General features: G+C 40.8%; 2 protein-coding genes across 2 annotated transcripts in view; one reads left to right on the top strand and one right to left on the bottom strand.

Moving 5' to 3' along the window:
- Positions 1-19,504, bottom strand: part of cdpf1 (cysteine rich DPF motif domain containing 1) — a 67,296-nt gene that overhangs the window by 1,802 nt on the left and 45,990 nt on the right. The gene's annotated exons all lie outside the window — the stretch shown is intronic.
- Positions 16,664-17,788, top strand: LOC144499024 (lactosylceramide 4-alpha-galactosyltransferase-like). The gene has a single exon (XM_078221081.1). The coding sequence runs from the start codon at positions 16,664-16,666 to the stop codon at positions 17,786-17,788; it is 1,125 nt and encodes a 374-aa protein (XP_078077207.1).

The following is a 19,504-nucleotide window of genomic DNA, read 5'->3' as shown; positions in this document are numbered from 1 at the left end:
TTATACTCAAGCTGCTCTGAGGCAGAGTTTATGCCCTATCCTTCATCTGTCACAGACCTTCCAATTTAGTAATTTCCCCCTCTCTGTAAGTAAAGTTATCAGATGGCAAATCTAATATGTTACAAGTGTTAATCCTAGGATTGGCAGCAGGCACATCCAATATATTAAGGTGTTAATCCAAGCATTAACTGCATCAGATTAGCAACATAAAATGAGAATTGATATAAAAGATACCAAGTTAAAGTGGTTGGCAGGTTAAATTATTGCTCGTGCATATATTCAATAAAAGAAGCCTTCAGGCGGTGAGAAATTGAAATGCAGCCAGAATAGACAACTGTGCTTAGAGTTGATACCCTCATTAACAAAATATTCGCTGAACGCAAAATCACTTCAGATAAACAAATAATTTGAAAAGTGGTCCAGTATCAAGGCAGTCAGTTAATATAAAATATCGAAACAATTAATTTCTGGGAGGTAGCCAGCCATTTCAAAACATAGAACTACACAGGTTAGAAAGAAAACACATAATCTTCACTAATTCTTAAATTGATAAGACTTATTAATAAACTGGACAATTAAAGCCTGTTTTGTTACTGCAGAGACTTTCTTTAAAAACAGCATTTGCTAAGAGATTTCAGTCAGCCATTTTTGGAACACAAGGGGTCGAGTTCCTTTTGAAGAAATCCCCCTGGGTTGAGACCAGGTACTTCAAAATCCAACATAACCATATGGAGTTTGAGAGTACATATTAATCATTACTCTCTGTCTGAATATCCAACAAAGTTTGCTGATAAGATGGATTTTGAAATTGCATATAATTAGACTACATAATTGATATGCTGGGCGGGGTTTTCCGGCTGCGCTAGCCCCAAAATCGGAAAATCTCGCCTAAGGTTAACGGACCTTTGCATGGTCCGCCCCCGCCCACTACGATTCCTGTGGTGGGTGGGGTAGGAAGATTCCCGTGGTTGGTGGGTGGGGTGGGAAGATTCCCCTCCCTATTAAGTTTAGCTAAATAACTTTAGCTAAAATAAGCTTTATAACTTCATGTTTAAGGTATACCCTATAATAAGATAACAGTCATCATTGAGTCATTAAAATCTCATTTTCTTTGACTCTGCACCTGCTAAAAAATACCTGTTGGGAGTCGTTTTGGATGAAGTCAGGCACCAAATGGGTGCAGTACTGATCGGTACATCTATTTGAAAGGCAAGTTTCAGCCTAGAGTTTTGGGACTAATTGTTGCCAAGATTTGAACTTGCCTGCAAGCACTAAAACAGACAGCTCTCAGGTTTAGCTCTCCAATGTTGATGACAAACAATATTTGTGAAGTGTTTTGATCACACAATGAAACACTGCAGGATGGCCAGGGACCGGGAAGAAGGCATGCAAGGTTCTCAGAAGTGGCACTGGGGGTCTCAGGGAAGGAAACCCAGAGGAGGACGGATCCCCTTTATCAGCAGGAGTAATTGGTGGGATGAGGCCCATCTCACTCTCCTGCCAAGCTTCCTTGTCTCATCTCTTCTTCCCACCTCCAGACCATTTCACCACGTAACTCCTGCACCATCTGCAATGGTGGAGAGTAGCACAACGCTCACTCTTTTTAGATGAAACCCTGAGGCAATTCACAGAGCAAGTGCTGGTAGAGCATTTGCAAATCATTAACAAAGTGGACTAGAAAGTCTTGTAACGGGTCTGGAAAGGCCTCTTCAAACACAGTTGATCTCCTGCAGTGAGTAAACACTGAAACATGCCCATGCTTGTAATCCTCAGGTTTCGTTACTCCTGCTCAGTGGGTCACTTTTAATCTCCAGCCATGAAAATACCCTGCAGCCTCTTTAATAACTGCTAGCTGGAAGTTCAAACTTTAATCTTCTTGGTTCATGACTCATCTCATTTAGGGAGATGGTGTTTTGTACCCACTGCTGATTAAACCAGCAGACTGGCTCCAGTCTCTCTCTACTTTTACTATCCAGCATTACCCAATGCTGATGAAAATGCACCCTCCACACATGTTGCCTGACCTGTTGAGTGTTTTCACCGTTTTCAGATCTCCAGCATCCGCAACCTTTTGATATATTTCGATAGGGGAGGGGGGATTAGTGTCACCACGATCGAATCATTAAAATAGACTCGTTAACCTCTAAATCCGACATCAAAAGAGCAGGATAATTAATTAATTAAGAGACTAAACTCTGAGATACCCCAGTTTAATCTCATTCCTTGGTTAAACGAGAGGATACTAGCTGTTGTTATTGTGCTATGTTGGTTTGTGCTGTTGTATTAAAAACGGCATGTTTATTGTTGATATTGTGTTATATCGGGTGTTAGTTTTATAACTTATTATTGTGAGATTGCATTCTGGTTTGTAGTTTGAAAGTGTATTTTGTATTTGAGGACGTTTTTAATTAAACGAGAGGAGTGTGTTTTCTCCCAGTTTGTTGCAACGTTATAACAAACTCCAACTACCGGAGCGGAATATTTCACATCCGATGCTGCTTTAATTTGGTTCCCCGGGAGGAATTGATCTCCCATTGAACAAGTGGGGAACTAGAATCCTATTGCCTCTTTATTGGCCGTCTGTCTGGAGGTGTGGTCTCACTGGTTTGATGTGTGAGCTATGACTGGGACTTAACCAGTTGCCTGGAGCTCATTCTTGCCTCTGCCTCCCTACTTTTAGTGTGCCCAGGATTGGTGAGTTTATTCCAGGGAAGAAAAAGGATCGGACAAAGCCAGAGGAGGGAGCAGATTCCAGCAGGAGTATATAATCTACAGGTGAGCTGGGAAGATATGTAGGGACAGGTAACACCCCCCCCCCCCCCCCCCCGCAGTCGGTGAGTTGGGAGTTCCCCCTCCCAGTGGGTTAAAAAAAGGATTGAGAGACAGGATGGTCGTGAATTCAGTTGCTATGTGAGAAAGCGTTGCTTGTTTCACTGCTGCAGTTTGCTGAGATGATTGGGTTATACAAACCCCCGCTCCTCCACCCTCTTCCGAGACAAAATAAAACGGACTATGTTCGGTAAAATAAATAAATAAATATCTCAAGGGCCGAAGAATCATATTGGGCTGGCAACGTGAACTCTGTTTCTCTCTCCACAGATGCTGCCAGTGCGTGCTGAGTATTTGCAGCATTTTCTGTTTTTTTTAATTTCGGATTTCCAGTATCCGGAGTATATTGTTTTATTAACATCCCAAATCTGTTCAGAGCTTAGTTAGAGCTGAGCCAAGCCAGTCCTGCCCAAGGGTGTATTTTGAGTGGGAATGTGGCCCATCCCTGAAATAAGGTCAAATACTCTGATCCACTTTGCAAGAAAGGATGTCCCGAGGCATGGTACATTGGGGAGACCATGCAGACGCTACGACAACGGATGAAGGAACACTGCTGGACAATCACCAGACAAGAGTGTTCTCTTCCTGTTGGGGAACACTTCAGCGGTCACGGGCATTCGGCCTCTGATCTTCAGGTAAGCGTTCTCCAAGGCAACCTTCACGACACATGACAACGCAGAGTCACTGAGCAGAGACTGATAGCCAAGTTCTGCACACATGAGGACAGCCTCAACCGGGATCTTGGGTTCATGTCACACTATCTGTAACCCCAATGACTTGCCTGGGCTTGCAAAATCTCACTAACTGTCCTGTCTGGAGACAATGCACCTCTTTAACCAGTGCTTAACGCTCTCTCCGCTCACATTGTCTGTACCTTTAAGACTTGATTACCTATAAAGACTTGCATTCCAACCATTATTTTGTAAATTGAGTTTGTGTCTGTTTGATTATGCCCTGTTTGTGAACAGAACTCCCACTTACCTGACGAAGGAGCAGCGCTCCGAAAGCTAGTGGCTTTTGCTACCAAATAACCCTGTTGGACTTTAACCTGGTGTTGTGAGACCTCTTACTGTGTTTACACCAGTCCAACGCCGGCATCTCCACATCACCACTTTGCAATCCCACCTTTCTACTCATTAGTCTTTATGATAGTCTTTAATTCCAGAGTAAAGGGTATATATTATAAAAAATAAACCTATTACTATAGCTCCTTCTGTTTCTTACACTTTATAATAGATTATTGCACTCTGGTTTCATTCAGTGAGAACCACAATTGTCCGATCTCCACATTGGGTTTGATCACATTAGTACATTTACTAAAAAAAAAATTTTTAAATAATTTTTATTATTTGGGCAAAGTAGCCAACTGATTTTCAGTGCGGGCAAGGACTTGCTTCATTTCCGGGTGATTTCAGCTGTGCTCATTTGGGATTACGTTGTCAGACTGACTTGTCTTTTTAAAAGAAGACTCTGCCTGTTCATCACTAATCTTCCATGATAAAGAATGCCAGAGAGTGGAATCCCACACTACTGACTGAATCCATGAATCTAGTTGACAAGAATCATAGAATCCCTACAGTGTGGAAGAGGCTGTTCGGCCCATTGGATCTGCCTGGACTCTGACAGAGTATCTTACCCAGGCCCTCTCCCCTGCCCTATCCCCGTAACCCTACATATTTTCCATGGCTAATCCATCTAACCTAAACATCTTTGGACACTAAAGGGCAATTTAGCATAGCTAATCCACCTAACCTGCACTTTTCGGACTGTGGGAGGAAACCGGAGCACCCGGAGGAAACCCACGCAGACACAGGGAGAATGTGCAAACTTCACACGTACAATCACCCGAGGTCAGAATTGAACCTGGAGCAGTGCTTACCACCCAAACAGTAAGGTTTTTTTTCTCCAATACGATTTTGATTTGACACTATACTCTCCCACATTTTTCAGGGTGGTGGGCTAGTTTTCTTTCACAGGTTAAAAAGGAATAGTTTACATTTTTTTTCCAAAAGTTTATTTTTTTAAACCTATTTGAACACAAATAACTCCTTTAAAGTCATTGAAGATTAGCAACCAGGCTTTCGTATAGGTTAGCTCATACTGTGGGCTAACATGTTGTCCATTAACACAGTAACACTTAAGAATGACATCTAGGACTGGTTTGGTGTTGGACTTGGGAATGTGAGTCGGACCATTTCTTGACTTTGGAAACCTTGACTGGTCACCTCCCGTACCCACCAACCTTTCATCTTCTGGAGTCATGGGTGGGCAGGGTTTGGGTTTATTGAGTCTTGAGGCAGCATCAGAGTGCTGGCAGCCAAGGCAGGCTGGTTAGAAAGTCTGTGTCGGGTCACTGGGTCATTAGCCCAGCAGGTCAATAGCAAATGGAAATACTAAGAATGGGCATTAAGCTATGTCTAATTGGAGGTTGAAATCTTTCAAGTATGGAATTATGTGGACTAGAGTGCATGTAAGATTCATTTCAGAAAAGTAATGGTAAAATAGTCTTTTGGAATTTCCAATTTGCTATTGAATGTCTTGCCACAAAGAAAAAAAGTACAAGGAGAATTTTTAGATTCATCCCTGCATGGTAGATGATGCTGAAAAATTGACTTTTTTATTTGTACTTGGCACGTGGCTATCACTAGCAAAGCCAGTATTTGTTGCCCATCCCTAATTGACATTGAGAAGGTGGTGGTGTGCCTTGAACTGCCAGAATTCAGGTACATTCACTGCAGGAAGGAAGTTCCAGGATTTTGGCCCAGTGACACTGAAAAAAGGTGATGTAGTTCCAAGTCCAGATAATGTGTGTTGGAGGGGAATGTCCAAGTGGTGGTGTTCCCATGTGTCTGCCACCCTTGTCCTTCTAGATGGCAGTGGTCATGGTTTGGAAGGTGCTGTCAAAGGAGCTTTGACCAGTTGCTGCAGTGCATGATATATGATATGCACTGCTACCATTGTATGCTGGTGGTGGAGAAAGTGAATGTTTAAGTTGATGAATGGGATGCCAATCAAGTGGAAAACTTTGTCTTGCATGGTGTCCAGCATTTTTGAGTGTTGTTGAAGCTGCATTCATCCAAGTAAGCAGAGAGTATTCCACTGAGCTCCTGACTTGTGACTTGTAGATGGTGGACAGGTTTTTGGGAGTCAGGAGGTAAGTTACTCCCCACAGAATTCTGAGCCTCAGATCTGTTCTTGAAGCCGCAGTATTTATATGATTGATTCCATTCAGTTTCTGGTCAATGGTCACCACTAGGATGTTGATCATGGAGGATTCAGTGATTATGAATGTCAAAGGGAGATTGTTAGATTCTCACTTGTTGGAGATGGTCATTGCCTGGCACTTAAATGGCAAGTAACATTTTGTGTCATACATCAGGCCAAACCTGAATGCTGTCCAGGTCTTGCTGCCATGGACGTTGATTCCTTTAGTATCTGAGGAGTCACAAAGCCCAAACCATCACACAAACCAGCCTCCCATCTATTGACTCTGTCTACACTTCCCGCTGCCTCGGCAAAGCAGCCAGCATAATTAAGAACCCCACGCACCCCGGACATTCTCTCTTCCACCACCTTCCTTCAGGAAAAAGATACAAAAGTCTGAGGTCACATATCAACCAACTCAAGAACAGCTTCTCCCCTGCTGCCATCAAACTTTTGAATTGACCTACCTCACATTAAGCTGATCTTTCTCTATGCCCTAGCTATCATTGTAACACTACATTCTGCACTCTCTCATTTCCTTCTCTATGAATGGTATGCTTTGTCTGTATAGCATGCAAGAACAATATTTTTCACTGTATGCGAAAATGTGACAGTAATAAATCAAATGGTGCTGAACATTGTGCAATTCTCAATGAACATCACCACTCGCCATTTCTGATATTATGATGGAGAGAACAGCTAAAGCTGGTTGGGCTGAGGCCACTGCCCTGAGGAAAGCCTATATCAATACCCTGCAGTTGAGAGGATTGGCTTTCAACATCTTCCTTTGTGCTAGATATGACTTCAACTAGTGAAGAGTTTTCACCCTGATTCCTATTGATGGCAATTTTGGGAGGGTTTCCTGATGCCACATTTGCTCAAATGCTGCCTTGATGTCATGGGCAGCCACTCTCATCTCGATGCAAAAGTTCGGCTCTTTGTCCATGTTTGGACCAAGGTAATGAGGTCAGGAATAGAGTGATCTTGATGGAACTCAAACTTGAGGTTCAATGAGCAGGTTGTTGCTGACTAAATCCTGCTTGATAGCACTGTTGACAACACTTTCCATCACTTGCTGATGATTGAGAATAGACTGATGGGTTGGTAATTGGCTGGATTGGGTTTGTCCTGCCCTTGTGTACAGAACATTGCTGGGCAATTTTCCACATTGTCAGATAGATGCCTGTGTTGTAGCTGTACTGGAACAGCTTTGCTAGGGGTGCAGTAGTTCTGGAACCTATGTCTGGATGCTGTCAGGGTCCATAGCCTTTGCTGTATTCAGTGCCTACAGACCAAATATCAAATGGGGTGAATCAAATTGTTTGAAAACTGGCACCTATGATGGTAGGTGGAGGCTGCGTTGGACCATCCATTTGGCACATCTGATTGAAGATTATTGCAAATGCTTTAGCTTTGTTCTTTGCGCTGACATGCCTCCCATGTCATTGAGGATGGGGATATTTGTGGAGTCTTCTCCCCTAGTTATTTGTTTAACTGTCTGCCAGTCACTCCTGGATGTGGCAGCAGTACTAATCTTTGATCTAATCCAATGATTTTAAGATTGTGTATCTCTGTTAATTGCATGCTGCTTCTACTGTTGAGCAAATGGCCCTGTGTTGTGGCTTCACCAAGTTGATGTCTCATTTTTAGGTATGACTAGAGCTACTGGTAAAACAAACACTTCTAATGCTGATTTGAGCAGCAAAGTCACTAATCCAAAGTGTCAAGTTCTTGATTAAAATCTTAACAACATAAGTAGTATTGGCCATTGGAAGAATCATTGCATTGGATTCTTGGTGTTTTCAAAACAACTTTGGTTGTAGAGTACTATATAATGCAATAAATTCACTCTCATTGTACCTGAACAAGCACTGGAGTGTGGCGACTAGGGGATTTTCACAGTGACTTCATTGCAGTGTTGATGTAAGCCTACTTGTGACTTATTATTTATTTAATAAATGAACTTTAACTTTTAAGTTTTTCTTATTGCCAATTTACATGCCCCTGGAATTCTGAAGTATGAATCAGCTTCCATTCACCCATCAATCTTGCACAGACCTTTTCTTCCTCAATTTACAATGATACTTGATGGTTGACTTCACCCCTGGTATTTGCCCAGGTTTGAAGCTGCCGGCCTTTCTGTTTTGTTGTTGTAAGGCCCAGCCTGGGATTGGACCGGCATTAAGATGTGACTAAATCAAGCTAGTGTCACAATATAGTGCGTTGGGACACAAGTGAATAAGCAGTGCACCTTTCAGTACTGGGGAAAAATGGCAACATGAAGAATCAGTCCGTGTTTGTACAGGGAGAGTACTATTGTCCTAAACACTGGTGCAGGGTCAGATCCTGTTCAGTCTGGAATGTGTGGAGTAAATTTATTTGAAGATACCTGGGATGTTAGATAATGCAATAATACTATTCTCAATGTTTCACCAATTAAGGACCAGCTTATAAAAGATTCAATATCTGAATCATGAGTTGCTGTTTTTTAAAAACATGATGTTACCTGAAAAGACGATATAAAATTAAAAAGGAAAACAAATCTCCTCGTAATCCCCTGTCAAATATTAATGCCATAGGAACCAATGATCTCATTTGCCCTTGGAAAAAATACCGGAGTAATATGTCAGCCTCGGCAATAGTTAATATTTCCTTGTGGAGCATTTTAATTTAACAAATCCCCGAGTTCAGTAATCCAGTGGAGGTTACACTGAACTGGAAAAACACAAGTCAACAGAACTGAAAAGCCTGCTGAATGCAAAATGTAGTTGGTTGCACAAATAGCTCTCAAAAAAATATTAGGTGGTTGCATCTTTCTAAATTTACTTGGAAATGTGCACACCACAAGCCGTACAAATCTTTCACTAGCCTTTCTCTAAAATATTAACAAATGTTTAAAACCCATGCAGATCTGATCATTGACAGACTTGGTCACTGACAGAAGATGATGATTACTGTCAGCCACAACCTAGCCCCACAGCTGATGTTGTCCCGGTATCCTTTGAGGGGGGAGCCTCAGCCTTTTTCATGGACGCATGTATGTATTTAGAAACAAAAAACAAAATTGAGATTTGCAAGTCTCACTGCGAGATAATGAGTGAAGTTCAGAAACTGCGCCTCTGGTGATGAATTCCTGAGAGTGCCATGTTTGATAATAGGTACAGCGTCAATTAGTTATTGATCTAATTCAGTAATGAATTGAATAAAAAATTAGATGAGACTTGTCTCCAAGTCAAGAGACTTTATTACCAGTCACACATCAGTGGGGTGCACACTGCGTTTAGATTGATCAATAATGATTGCACCATATTTTTCGGTTAATAAAATTATAAAACATTCTGGCACCACCACTGACTTATTATTAAGAAAAAGTGATGGAGATGAATTGCACTTGCATTGAAGAGGAGTTGCAGAGGCTCAGGGACTGTGGAGAGGAAGGGTAGGAGGTGGAAAAGGATCAGGGCCTGTGGAGAGGAAGAAAAGGAGAAGATGGAGGAAGAGCAATGTATGTGATGGGGAAGAGGAGATGGGGCAGCATCAGGATTTGTGTTTGAGTTAAATGAGATGGCGGAGATGGTTAATGCCCGTGTTGAAGAGGAGGAGGATCAGGGCAAATGTTAGTGAGCTGTCAGTGGTGGAGAAGGAGTACATTCGAGTATGAGTTGGAGAGAAAGTGGGGGGAATCATGGTATAAGTTGGTTTCAATCTGATTGCCAGTATTGGCTCTAAGAACTTGTATTTTTCCAACCAGATGACTCTCTGGTCTAATTAGAAAAAGCAAATTGAAAAGGCAACTGAATTCACCTGGATTTACTCATGGGTTCCAAGAAAGATCCACAATCTGCGGTGTACAAATGAAGCCTGAGAGGGGATTCTTTAAAGAATTACTTGGAAATGTCCTTCAGGAACTCTTGTGTAGTTTTGGGTTGAGCTCCTTCTAAATACGTTTCAGTCTCGGGATGCTTCAGCTTAGCCTGGATAATCAGTTGCAGTGTTGAGTTACAAGACCTCCTGACTCTTTCCACTTGGGTGCAACCAGAAACAAACCAAGTTCAAATACATCCATTGGCCAATGTAGAATTAGTGATCTTTATTTGAGTACTTGGCTAAATTCCTCCTCACTCTAAATGCTCCAGTCTGCACGTAGCCTCAAAAAATGTTGAATCCTGGGGTTTTTTTTCCAGTATAAAGGGTCTGAAATTATTTGCTCTCAAATGATTCAGATATTTTGTGATGCATGACAACAGTTCAAACACTGGCAACTCATTGTAATTTTCCCTGGTTTGCATCAAACCAGTCGTTGCATGCAACACAATTCAAGAACTTTTCAATGCTGTGTGGAACTCCAGTTGTAACATTGCCCATGCCTTTGATACAAAGGCAGTGGACAACTGAAGAATTATTAAGCAGACTTTGAAGCAATCTGTTCATTAGTGTGGGTGTAACATCAGTGGAGATTATTAGAATTCTCCAAAGATAGTGTTTTTCTGACACTCCTTGCAGTAATGATGAGATTGCAAGCTGTTCTACAATCTGAGTTAGATCACAGACACTATAGCTTTGGCCATCAGAATAAATCCCTTTGAGGGATTCGCCTAGATTCCTCATCTGGTCGCAACCTCCATTTTGCATCATGAAGTTTACTGTGTACTGATTCTGTGTCTCAACACACTTCACCCAAACACACATCTTAACTGCTTGGTGTTTGAACTTCAATTCACAATGGGGAGAAGAAGTCTTGGGCAGACAAATGTTGGCGGAGAAGCTGTAATGGATAAGCATGGTGCTAAGTAACAGGGGCAATAATTTGATTACAACCTGTTCAGACACGGGCATGGTTATCAGTTCATACAGAGCACACACAGCAGTCAGTGATTCAAGTGGTGGATGTTGAGTCGAGAATGGAATAAGTTCTCCTTTCTCCAAATGGTAACTGTTTATTCAGTACTTCCAACAGCTTTCTTGTTATATCCATGACACTTTCTGTATTCTCTTTCAGTGATCTCTATACATCACAGATGTACTTGTCCAAATGTACAGGGCAAGTGAGGAGACGGCACAACTGTCAGTGTGTGGAAGATTAAAATGGTCAGCTCCTCGTCAGGAACTGACTGCAATTGAATCCTCAGCAAACCAAATATCTCTGAGACCTGGCTCTGAAGTTCACTGCGCACCTTTTAGTTCTCAAGAAAACATCCACTGTTCTGGATGGTTGATAGCATGATCCTTTTCCAACAATCTCTCCTGTAGTCAAGTTGAGTAGGACTGCCCTCATTTGATTGTAATTAGAGAATCTCCTGAAAAAGCTTCTTTTCTTACCAGTTCTCTGTAGAATTTCACCAGAAGATACTCCCCACCACCACCTCTCGATGCCTGCTTCTGATTTGTCACATTGTTGTCTGACCTCCAGTACACCAGATATATCCTCCAGTCAAATATCGGAAAGACTGAAGCAATTGCCTTCAGTCCCCACTGCACGCTCGGTTCCAGCACCAACTCCATCCCATTCCCTACCAACTACCTGAGGCTGAACCAGGCTGCTTGCCAATGTGGCACCAAATATCACCCTAAGCTGAGCTCCTCTCTCTAAATCCTCCTTGTCACTAAGACCAACTACTTCCACCTCTGTAATATCTCGGGTCTCCACCTCTGAGATTGTGTGCAGGTTTACTCCTGGATCAGTTTAACAGGTGAAGATGCCACTGTGTACAGATCTGACTTATCAGATTTGTAATACTTAGAAATAGACATGTTCTGATTCTTCAGTGGATGGATCAAAGGAAGTAAAATAGATATTGGTTTGCTTCTGGAAAATAGATAAATAGAAAGAAGCTTGACACAGCAGGAAGATAAATGAGATAGATTTGGGTGTATTGAATGACAGACAAACATCAACATTGCCTGAGTGCCATCTATTCCAATTCTCTTCCCGCACCTAGTGGTGCACTAAGGCAGACTTTTGTCTGTTTCCATAGCTAGTAATTCCTGGAACAGGTCGCTAGTCTGTTGCCAGGGGTTTATAGCTTGAGGGAGCGTCAGTCCACATCAAGTGTAGCTGACCAGGATACTCTCCCACTCTTACTGTCAGACATTGGCGTGTTTGGAAGGATTTACAGGTTGATACTCAACCTGTTTGACAGTATTATAAATGCACCTTGCTTGGCCATCAAGTCCTTGAACCCGAAGCTTTTGGCTCAGGGGTAGGGATGCTACCCACTATGCCACAAGACCCCTCTGAATACTATACTTTGATATAATAGAATTAATGGATCCCAAGGGTTTAGGATTGAAATTGAGGTTCCTCTATGTTCACCTGAGGCCAGTGTCAGGATCTGAATCAAATCAATATGAATTGAAGCTGGCTGAAGAATCAGGATAACACAATATTTGAGTAAGAAGGGCATATATCTTGAGGTAGCAATGGCTCCAACAAAGGCAGTGGTTTTACCGCAGTATTTTAACATGTACTTGATGTGACTGCAATGTTACCAAAAGGTTTAATGTGTTGGACAATATAAAATGTGGCTATGAGTGATTGTAGAATACCTATAGTGCAGAAGGAGGCCATTTGGCCCATCGAGCCTGAACAGACAATGATCCCTTGCCTCATAACCCCACATATTAACCCTACTAATCCCCCTGGCATCCCCCTAACACTAAGGAGCAATGTAGGATGGCCAATCAACCTAACCGGCACATTTTTGGACTGTGGGAGGAAACTGGAGCACCCGGAGGAAACCCGCGCAGACACGGGGAGAACGTGCAAACTCCACACAGTCACCCAAACTTGGAATTGATCCCAGGTCCCTGGTGCTGTGAGGCAGCAGTGCTAACCACTGTGCCACTGTTGGCAATAGTGGTATTGGGGGTGGGTGGGGGGAGGGAGAGAGGATAGCCTTGGAGCACCTGGGGGAAATTCGGAAGTGTTGAACGAAGATTGAAGTGAGAAACAGGAAATCAATAACCAGCGGAGTTGGGGGTGTGGGAGCAGCTAGTATTGATTTTCAATGTCTAATTCATGATCAATATCCATCTGAATGTTTGCTTATATTCAGGTGGTGGGCATTAAATTCGTGGTCCTAGATAGCTATAGGAACCAACTGAAACTATATTTGGGTTTGGAGTTGCCAGTTTGTAATAGGTATATGTAAATAAAAGTATTTTACATAAAAGGTTGGTCCCAGGTCTATACTTCACTGCCTGCCTATCTAGTAATGATGGGACAAATTAATAATAAGCAATAAAACTCTACTTGGCCATTCATGCCCTTTATTCTCTCTGTGAATAGCTATTAACTGGTTTCCCTGGTTTCTGTGGCTATGTCTCATTTTTATTCCCTCACCCTGCAGTATAAATATCTCCTGCTTTCTATGCCTTTTAGCTTTGACAAAGGGGCGTCTGGACTTGAAACATCAGCTTTCCTCTCCTTACAGATGCTGCCAGACTTGTTGAGATTTTCCAGCGTTTTCTCTTTTGGTTTCAAATTCCAGCATCCGCAGTAATTTGCTTTTATTTTAATAAAACTCTACTCTTATCTGAGATAAAAGCAAAATACCGTGGATGCTGGAATCTGAAACAAAAACAGAAAATGCTGGAAAATCTCCACAGATGCAGGTCTGACAGCATCTGTGGAGGGAGAAAAGAGCCAATGTTTCGAGTCTGAATGACAAAGGGCTGGCCTGATGAAGGGTCATCCAGTCTCGAAACGTTGGCTCTATTCGTTCTCCACAGATGCTGTCAGACCCGCTGAGACTTTTCAGCATTTTCTGTTTTTGTCTACTTTTATCTGCCGTTGTATGCAATATCCTACATGTATATAGATTTGATAGCCCATTGTGAGATTTGAGCACTGGAAACCTGGGTAGTTATATCATTGTAGAATTTAGTAAGGATTCTAGAGCCCTGATTGCCCCTAAAAACTGGAAAATAATTGCCTCATTGAACCTGCTGGATGGGATCAATAAAAGCAAATTACTGCAAATGCTGGAATCTGAAACAAAAATGATTGCTCTGTTCTATCTCCACAGATGCTGTCAGACCTGCTGAGATTTTCCAGCACTTTCTGGATGTGATTGATTCTGGTAATGATATACAATTAGACTCACAGGTTCCACCCCTGAGTGGACAGATCAATGAGAGAAAGGCCTGGTCAGTAACCAGAGCTTATTTCCTTAATGCTTCTTCAGAATTGTTTCTTTTCAGCTGCTGATAAAACCTTTTTGAGGGAGATCTGCTTCATCATTCATTATGGCCAGTCACAAACATGGAGTAGTAACAAGTCTGCTTCAAATATCACAAGGAGTAGTTGACGCAAATAGCACGGAACAATACATTTAAGTGGAAGCTGGATAAACACCTGATGGAGAAAGGAATAAAAGGATAGGCTAATAAGATGGGAGGAGGCTTATGTGCAGCATAATCAAACAGGCACACACTGTTAAGGGCAAAAAGGCTATGCCAGTCCTGGAAATTCTATATTTTTTTAAAAATTGTTTTTTTTAAAAAGCATCTATTATGGAGTACTGAACACCAGTAATTTTGTACTTTGAGAAGCTAAAGGAGCAACTTGTTTTTTTTTAAAGAAGTATTGCAGGGATCTTGCCATGCTTTTCTCTTTTTCTGTTGGAATTTGTATTTTCAAATTTAAGATTCATTATTTGATTTTTGTTTTCCACTGTTGCATTTTACCATATTCAGCCTTCCCAGGATCATAAATCACTAATTTCAATCCTGATGATCCTCTGAATCAGAAATAGGTTTCATTGTAATGGAATAGGTGAAAGCAAAGGGGCAAGCTGCAAAATAACATTCCTAACATTTGCCATGTTAGGAAATGAAAACCTTCTGGGAATATTGCCATGGGAACTATATATTCTAAATCTAAACAAAGACCTGAGCATTAAAACTGGCAACGAAATGCCCTAACCCTCGATGGAGCTCGACAAAATAACTAAAGTGAATATTTTGTTTTTAAAATTTGACACAAAACCATAACAATAGCCATTACTAAATTTATATTGCAATCGTGTTTGCTTCAGTTTCTATTGATTACTGACTGGTGATTATTTTAAATCTTTTCTTCTTAAACTATTCTGTAGTGAGAGATAAATGACTGTGCTTGTCACACTCTGGAAGGAAGCCCCATCTGCTTGCTCGGGTGGATGTAAAAGGACCCATGGTACCATTTTGAAGAAGAGCAGGGGAGTTCTCCCCAGTATCCTGCCCAATATTTATCCCTTTAGCAACGTCACATATATTAAAAAAAGATTATCTGGTCATTATCACATTGCTGTTTGCAGGAGCTTGTTCAGTGTGAACCAACTGTCGCGTTTCCTACTAACAGCAGCTGAATTTCATAAAGTACTTAATTGGCTCTAAAGCACGTTTGAGATGACCAATGGTTGTGAAATATAGAAATGCACTTTTTTTTTAGAAAGCCAGTTGGTGAAATATAGAACAGGAGCGCATCTTTAACACTTTTTTGTAAGCATTTATTTACAGATCCCTGAACCAAATTTACCAGGCAACTCCCTCAAATGAAGAAATGTACCAAACAAGTTTTCACTTGTTGTAGCTTTTACTTAAAGACTAATCAGAATCTATGTAAATTAAGTTAACAGGCAAATCACAGTCTGTACAAACTGTAAATTACACACAAGAATAGATAGCACAAAGTCTTTCTCTTTTAAGCAGTATCTGTCTGTATGGCCAATAGTTTTAGTCACAAATTTCTTCCTTCAAGATCTCTTTTCCTCACGGACTTGACCAATTCTCCATCATCTGTGTAAATGGGATTCTGCCTATGCACTTTACCATACAATGACACTCTTCTTTCCAGAAAGAATGGTAGAACCGCTGTTACCTTCATACTGTATAGTTGATCCTGGATATTAAATCACTTGGGAGTGTAAGAAATGGTGGAAGCCAGCTTAAACGTGCAGTCAGCTCTCTGATTGAGGTTGCTTGAACACCTTCTCTCTCCAACTTTCCTCTTTATCTATCTGCCACACTGCATCCGTGTTTTAACATCCTGCTTGTTGGTACAAGTCAAGGGTTGTCAGGTCACATCAACCAGTATGTCTATCCAAAAATTGTAATTAATCTCTTTACAATTAATACAAAATCTTAAATGTCTTCTACAAATATTTTTAAACATTTCCAGGATCCTGAAACATTCTAAATAATTACAAATTTTCCTGGATCAAAGGCATCCCACGTGCATCTCTGAATGAACGCCAGTTCCAGTCTGTTCTGGTTTGTAGGAACCCAACTGAATTCCTGGTTATTGCCCACCACTTGCATCTCATTAAACACAATCAATATATAACTAACAGTGCCCATTTGTTCTTAACATTGCTGCATTAGGAAGGTGGAAGTTGTGATTTTACTTATTTTTCTGTCTTCACCCAATGATATAAATGCCTGTATGGGTAAATCTATTTCCTAATATTCTATGGTGCATTGTGTCAGAATCCCAATACTTCACACTGCTGCATTTTCTTTCAGTAGCTGCTAATTTGGCTCTGGTTTTATTCATTAAAAAATAAGTGGTAGTAATGTGAAAAGCTGAAGCTAATGTACTCTTTTGTCTGCAGAAGAATCTAAACGGCAAATTGTTACACGCTTCATGATGGTCAAACCAATGAGCCAATATCCTACTAAGTCACCTGGAGAAAAGCCGCAACAGCAGCAACATTTCATTACCAGATATTTAGTACCAAGGAATAAAACAAAGAATAATTTCTGGTGTAAATCATGTGTTTCTATTTTGATTTCATTAAAGTTGATTTCTCTGATGATGCTGTATTACAAAGGTGGTACACAAAGCCAAGCTGTTAAATACAGGTTACCCAACCACATCAAATGCCCATTCATTGGTTTCAATTTTGGGAGAAATGGTTACCATCTCCCTAACGATAATACAACTATTTTCTTTGTGGAGACCTCCGACCAAACCAACCCAACATTTTTGTCTTTGTGTTCCGTGGAATCTGCAGCAAGAGCTCATCCCAGGGCCAAGATAGTTTTTTTCATGAAGGGTCTTTCAGCTGTGAAGAATAAACAAACCTTGGGGATTTCCTTGTTGAGCTGTTTTCCTAATGTCGAGATCAGGCCATTAGATTTGAAGGATCTTTTTGTAGATACTCCATTGTCTTTGTGGTATTCAAGACTGCACCAATGGTGGCAACCCTATCGAATACCAATTATGTCCGATGCCTGTAGACTTGTCCTCATGTGGAAATACGGTGGGATTTACTTAGACACTGACATTATTGTTCTTAAAAGCCTGCTAAATCTCTCCAACAGTATTGGCAGAGAACAACAATATTTAATGAATACGGCCTTTTTGGCTTTTGATCGGCGCCATGACTTCATTGGACAGTGTTTGTCGGACTTTGTTGAGAACTACAATGGATGGATCTGGGGTCACCAGGGACCTCAGTTAGCAACTCGTGTTTTTAAAAAGTGGTGTCAAAAGAAGAGCATAACCAAGATTCAACACTGCAAAGGAGTGAGAATGTTGCCTCCTGAGGCTTTCTATCCCATCCATTGGCAAGACTGGAAAAAGTACTTTGAGGTGATGAGTAAGTCTGAGGCTCAGAAGTTACTGAAGAATTCTTATGCTGTGCATATATGGAACAAAAAGAGTCATGGAACCAGATTTCAGATCGGTTCTAAAGTGATGATTGACCAACTCAGCTCTGTCTATTGTCCAGTCTCGTACAAAATAATGAGCTGGCAGGAAAATGTATAACACTGACCATAAAGTAATAGTGTTACTTTAAAGATATCGGTAATGAAATCAACTTTAAATTAAACGAGTTCTGTATAAGGCCTTAAATATATGCATTTAAATTTTACATTCCAATTGATATGACTGTTTAACAATACTGCAAAGAGATTCACTTTTTTTGTATATGACTGGTACTAATAAATCCTGTAATTTAGCAGAATCAAATAATTTTAGTCATGATAAAAAGTTTTGTAAGACATTTTAGTGTGACTCATTTGATGAATATATGTTCAACATTTTCAATGCATTTGCCAGCAGGATTGAGTTTACAGCTACTAAAAACACAAGTGTGAGCTGGAGTAGACCATTTGGCTCTTCAAGCCTGTCCTACCATTCAATACGATCAGGATTGATGTCCTACCTCAATCCCACCTATCCCTTCATATCCAAATATCTATCAACCTCAGTCTTGAATACCCAGTAACTAAACATTCACAGTTATCTGGGGCAGGGAATTCCTAAGATTGTTTGAGTGCAAAAGTTTCTTCGTGACCCCTAGTTCCAGGCTCCCTACCCAAGGGTAACATAGTCCAACATATATCCTGTGAAGCCCTTTAAGAAGTTTTTATTTTTTAAACTGTAATCATTTTGCATTCTTTTACATTCTAAGAAAGATAGACACAGTCTACTCGATCTCTCCTTGTAGGATGATCCACATTCCCAAGAATCAGTCCAGTGAAGCTTTGTTTCATTCCCGCCATCACTCTTTAGCTAAGAAAACCAAAATTGTACACTGTATTCCAGGAGTGATCTCACGAAGGCCCGATACAAAAATTCTTCACTCCTCTCCTGCAAATACTTTGTAATAAAAGTTAACATAATGTTTGCTGTTCTGTGATTCATGTACAAGGGCAACCAGATCCCTTTTGAATGCTAACATTTCCTAGTTATTTCACCATTTGGAAAATGAGAAACGTGAACATTTTGCAACAAAAATATATAACTTCACATTTTTCCACATTGTTACAACTTCCAAGTCTTGCCCACTCAACCTATCAGACGCCTTTTGCAGTCTCTTTTCATATTGTGCACAGCTTATTTTCCCCCCTAATTTTGTATTGTCAGCGAACTTTGATGGATTACACTCAGTTCCCTCACCTATTATTAATCATTGAGGTCAAAGCATTGACATTTGTGATATTCCACTAGTTAGAGCTTGCCAAACTGAAATAGATCTGTTTATTACAACTCTTTTTCTGTCCATTAACCAAACCTCAATCAATACTAATATATTTTCCCCAACTTGAGTCCTAATTTTGTATTAACCTGTGTGGCACTGTCTTTTTGAAAATCTAAATTCACTAGATCCATTGGTTCCCCTTAATCATCTTGCGAGTTACAACCTCAGAAAAACTCTAATAGATTTAGCCTTTCATAAAGTTATGTTGACTTTGCCTAATCATATATTCAATATGCTCAGTTACAACACCCCTAATAATTTCTAGCATTTTCAGACCAACAGGCATATAGTTCCCTATTCTTCTCTCTTCTCCTTTCTTGAATTATGAAGTTAAATTTGCTAGGTTCCAATTCATGGGGACTGTAGTATTGCTGGGTTTCCAAAGAGTGGTGACCAAGAGCTTGTAACAAACAATACTTTATTTACTAGCTGAGCAGTTACTCCATGCTTGTGCTCTACCCGTGCTCTGGGGAGAACTCCCACGCTCCTGTCATATG

Source organism: Mustelus asterias, chromosome 9 (genome assembly GCF_964213995.1).
Source record: "Mustelus asterias chromosome 9, sMusAst1.hap1.1, whole genome shotgun sequence".
In the NCBI taxonomy this organism is placed as follows: domain Eukaryota; kingdom Metazoa; phylum Chordata; class Chondrichthyes; order Carcharhiniformes; family Triakidae; genus Mustelus; species Mustelus asterias.
This window is presented reverse-complemented; position numbering and strand designations above follow the sequence as displayed.

Excerpts from the sequence above, each read along its gene's own strand:
- LOC144499024 (XM_078221081.1), top strand. The coding sequence starts at position 16,664 with ATGGTCAAACCAATGAGCCAATATCCTACTAAGTCACCTGGAGAAAAG.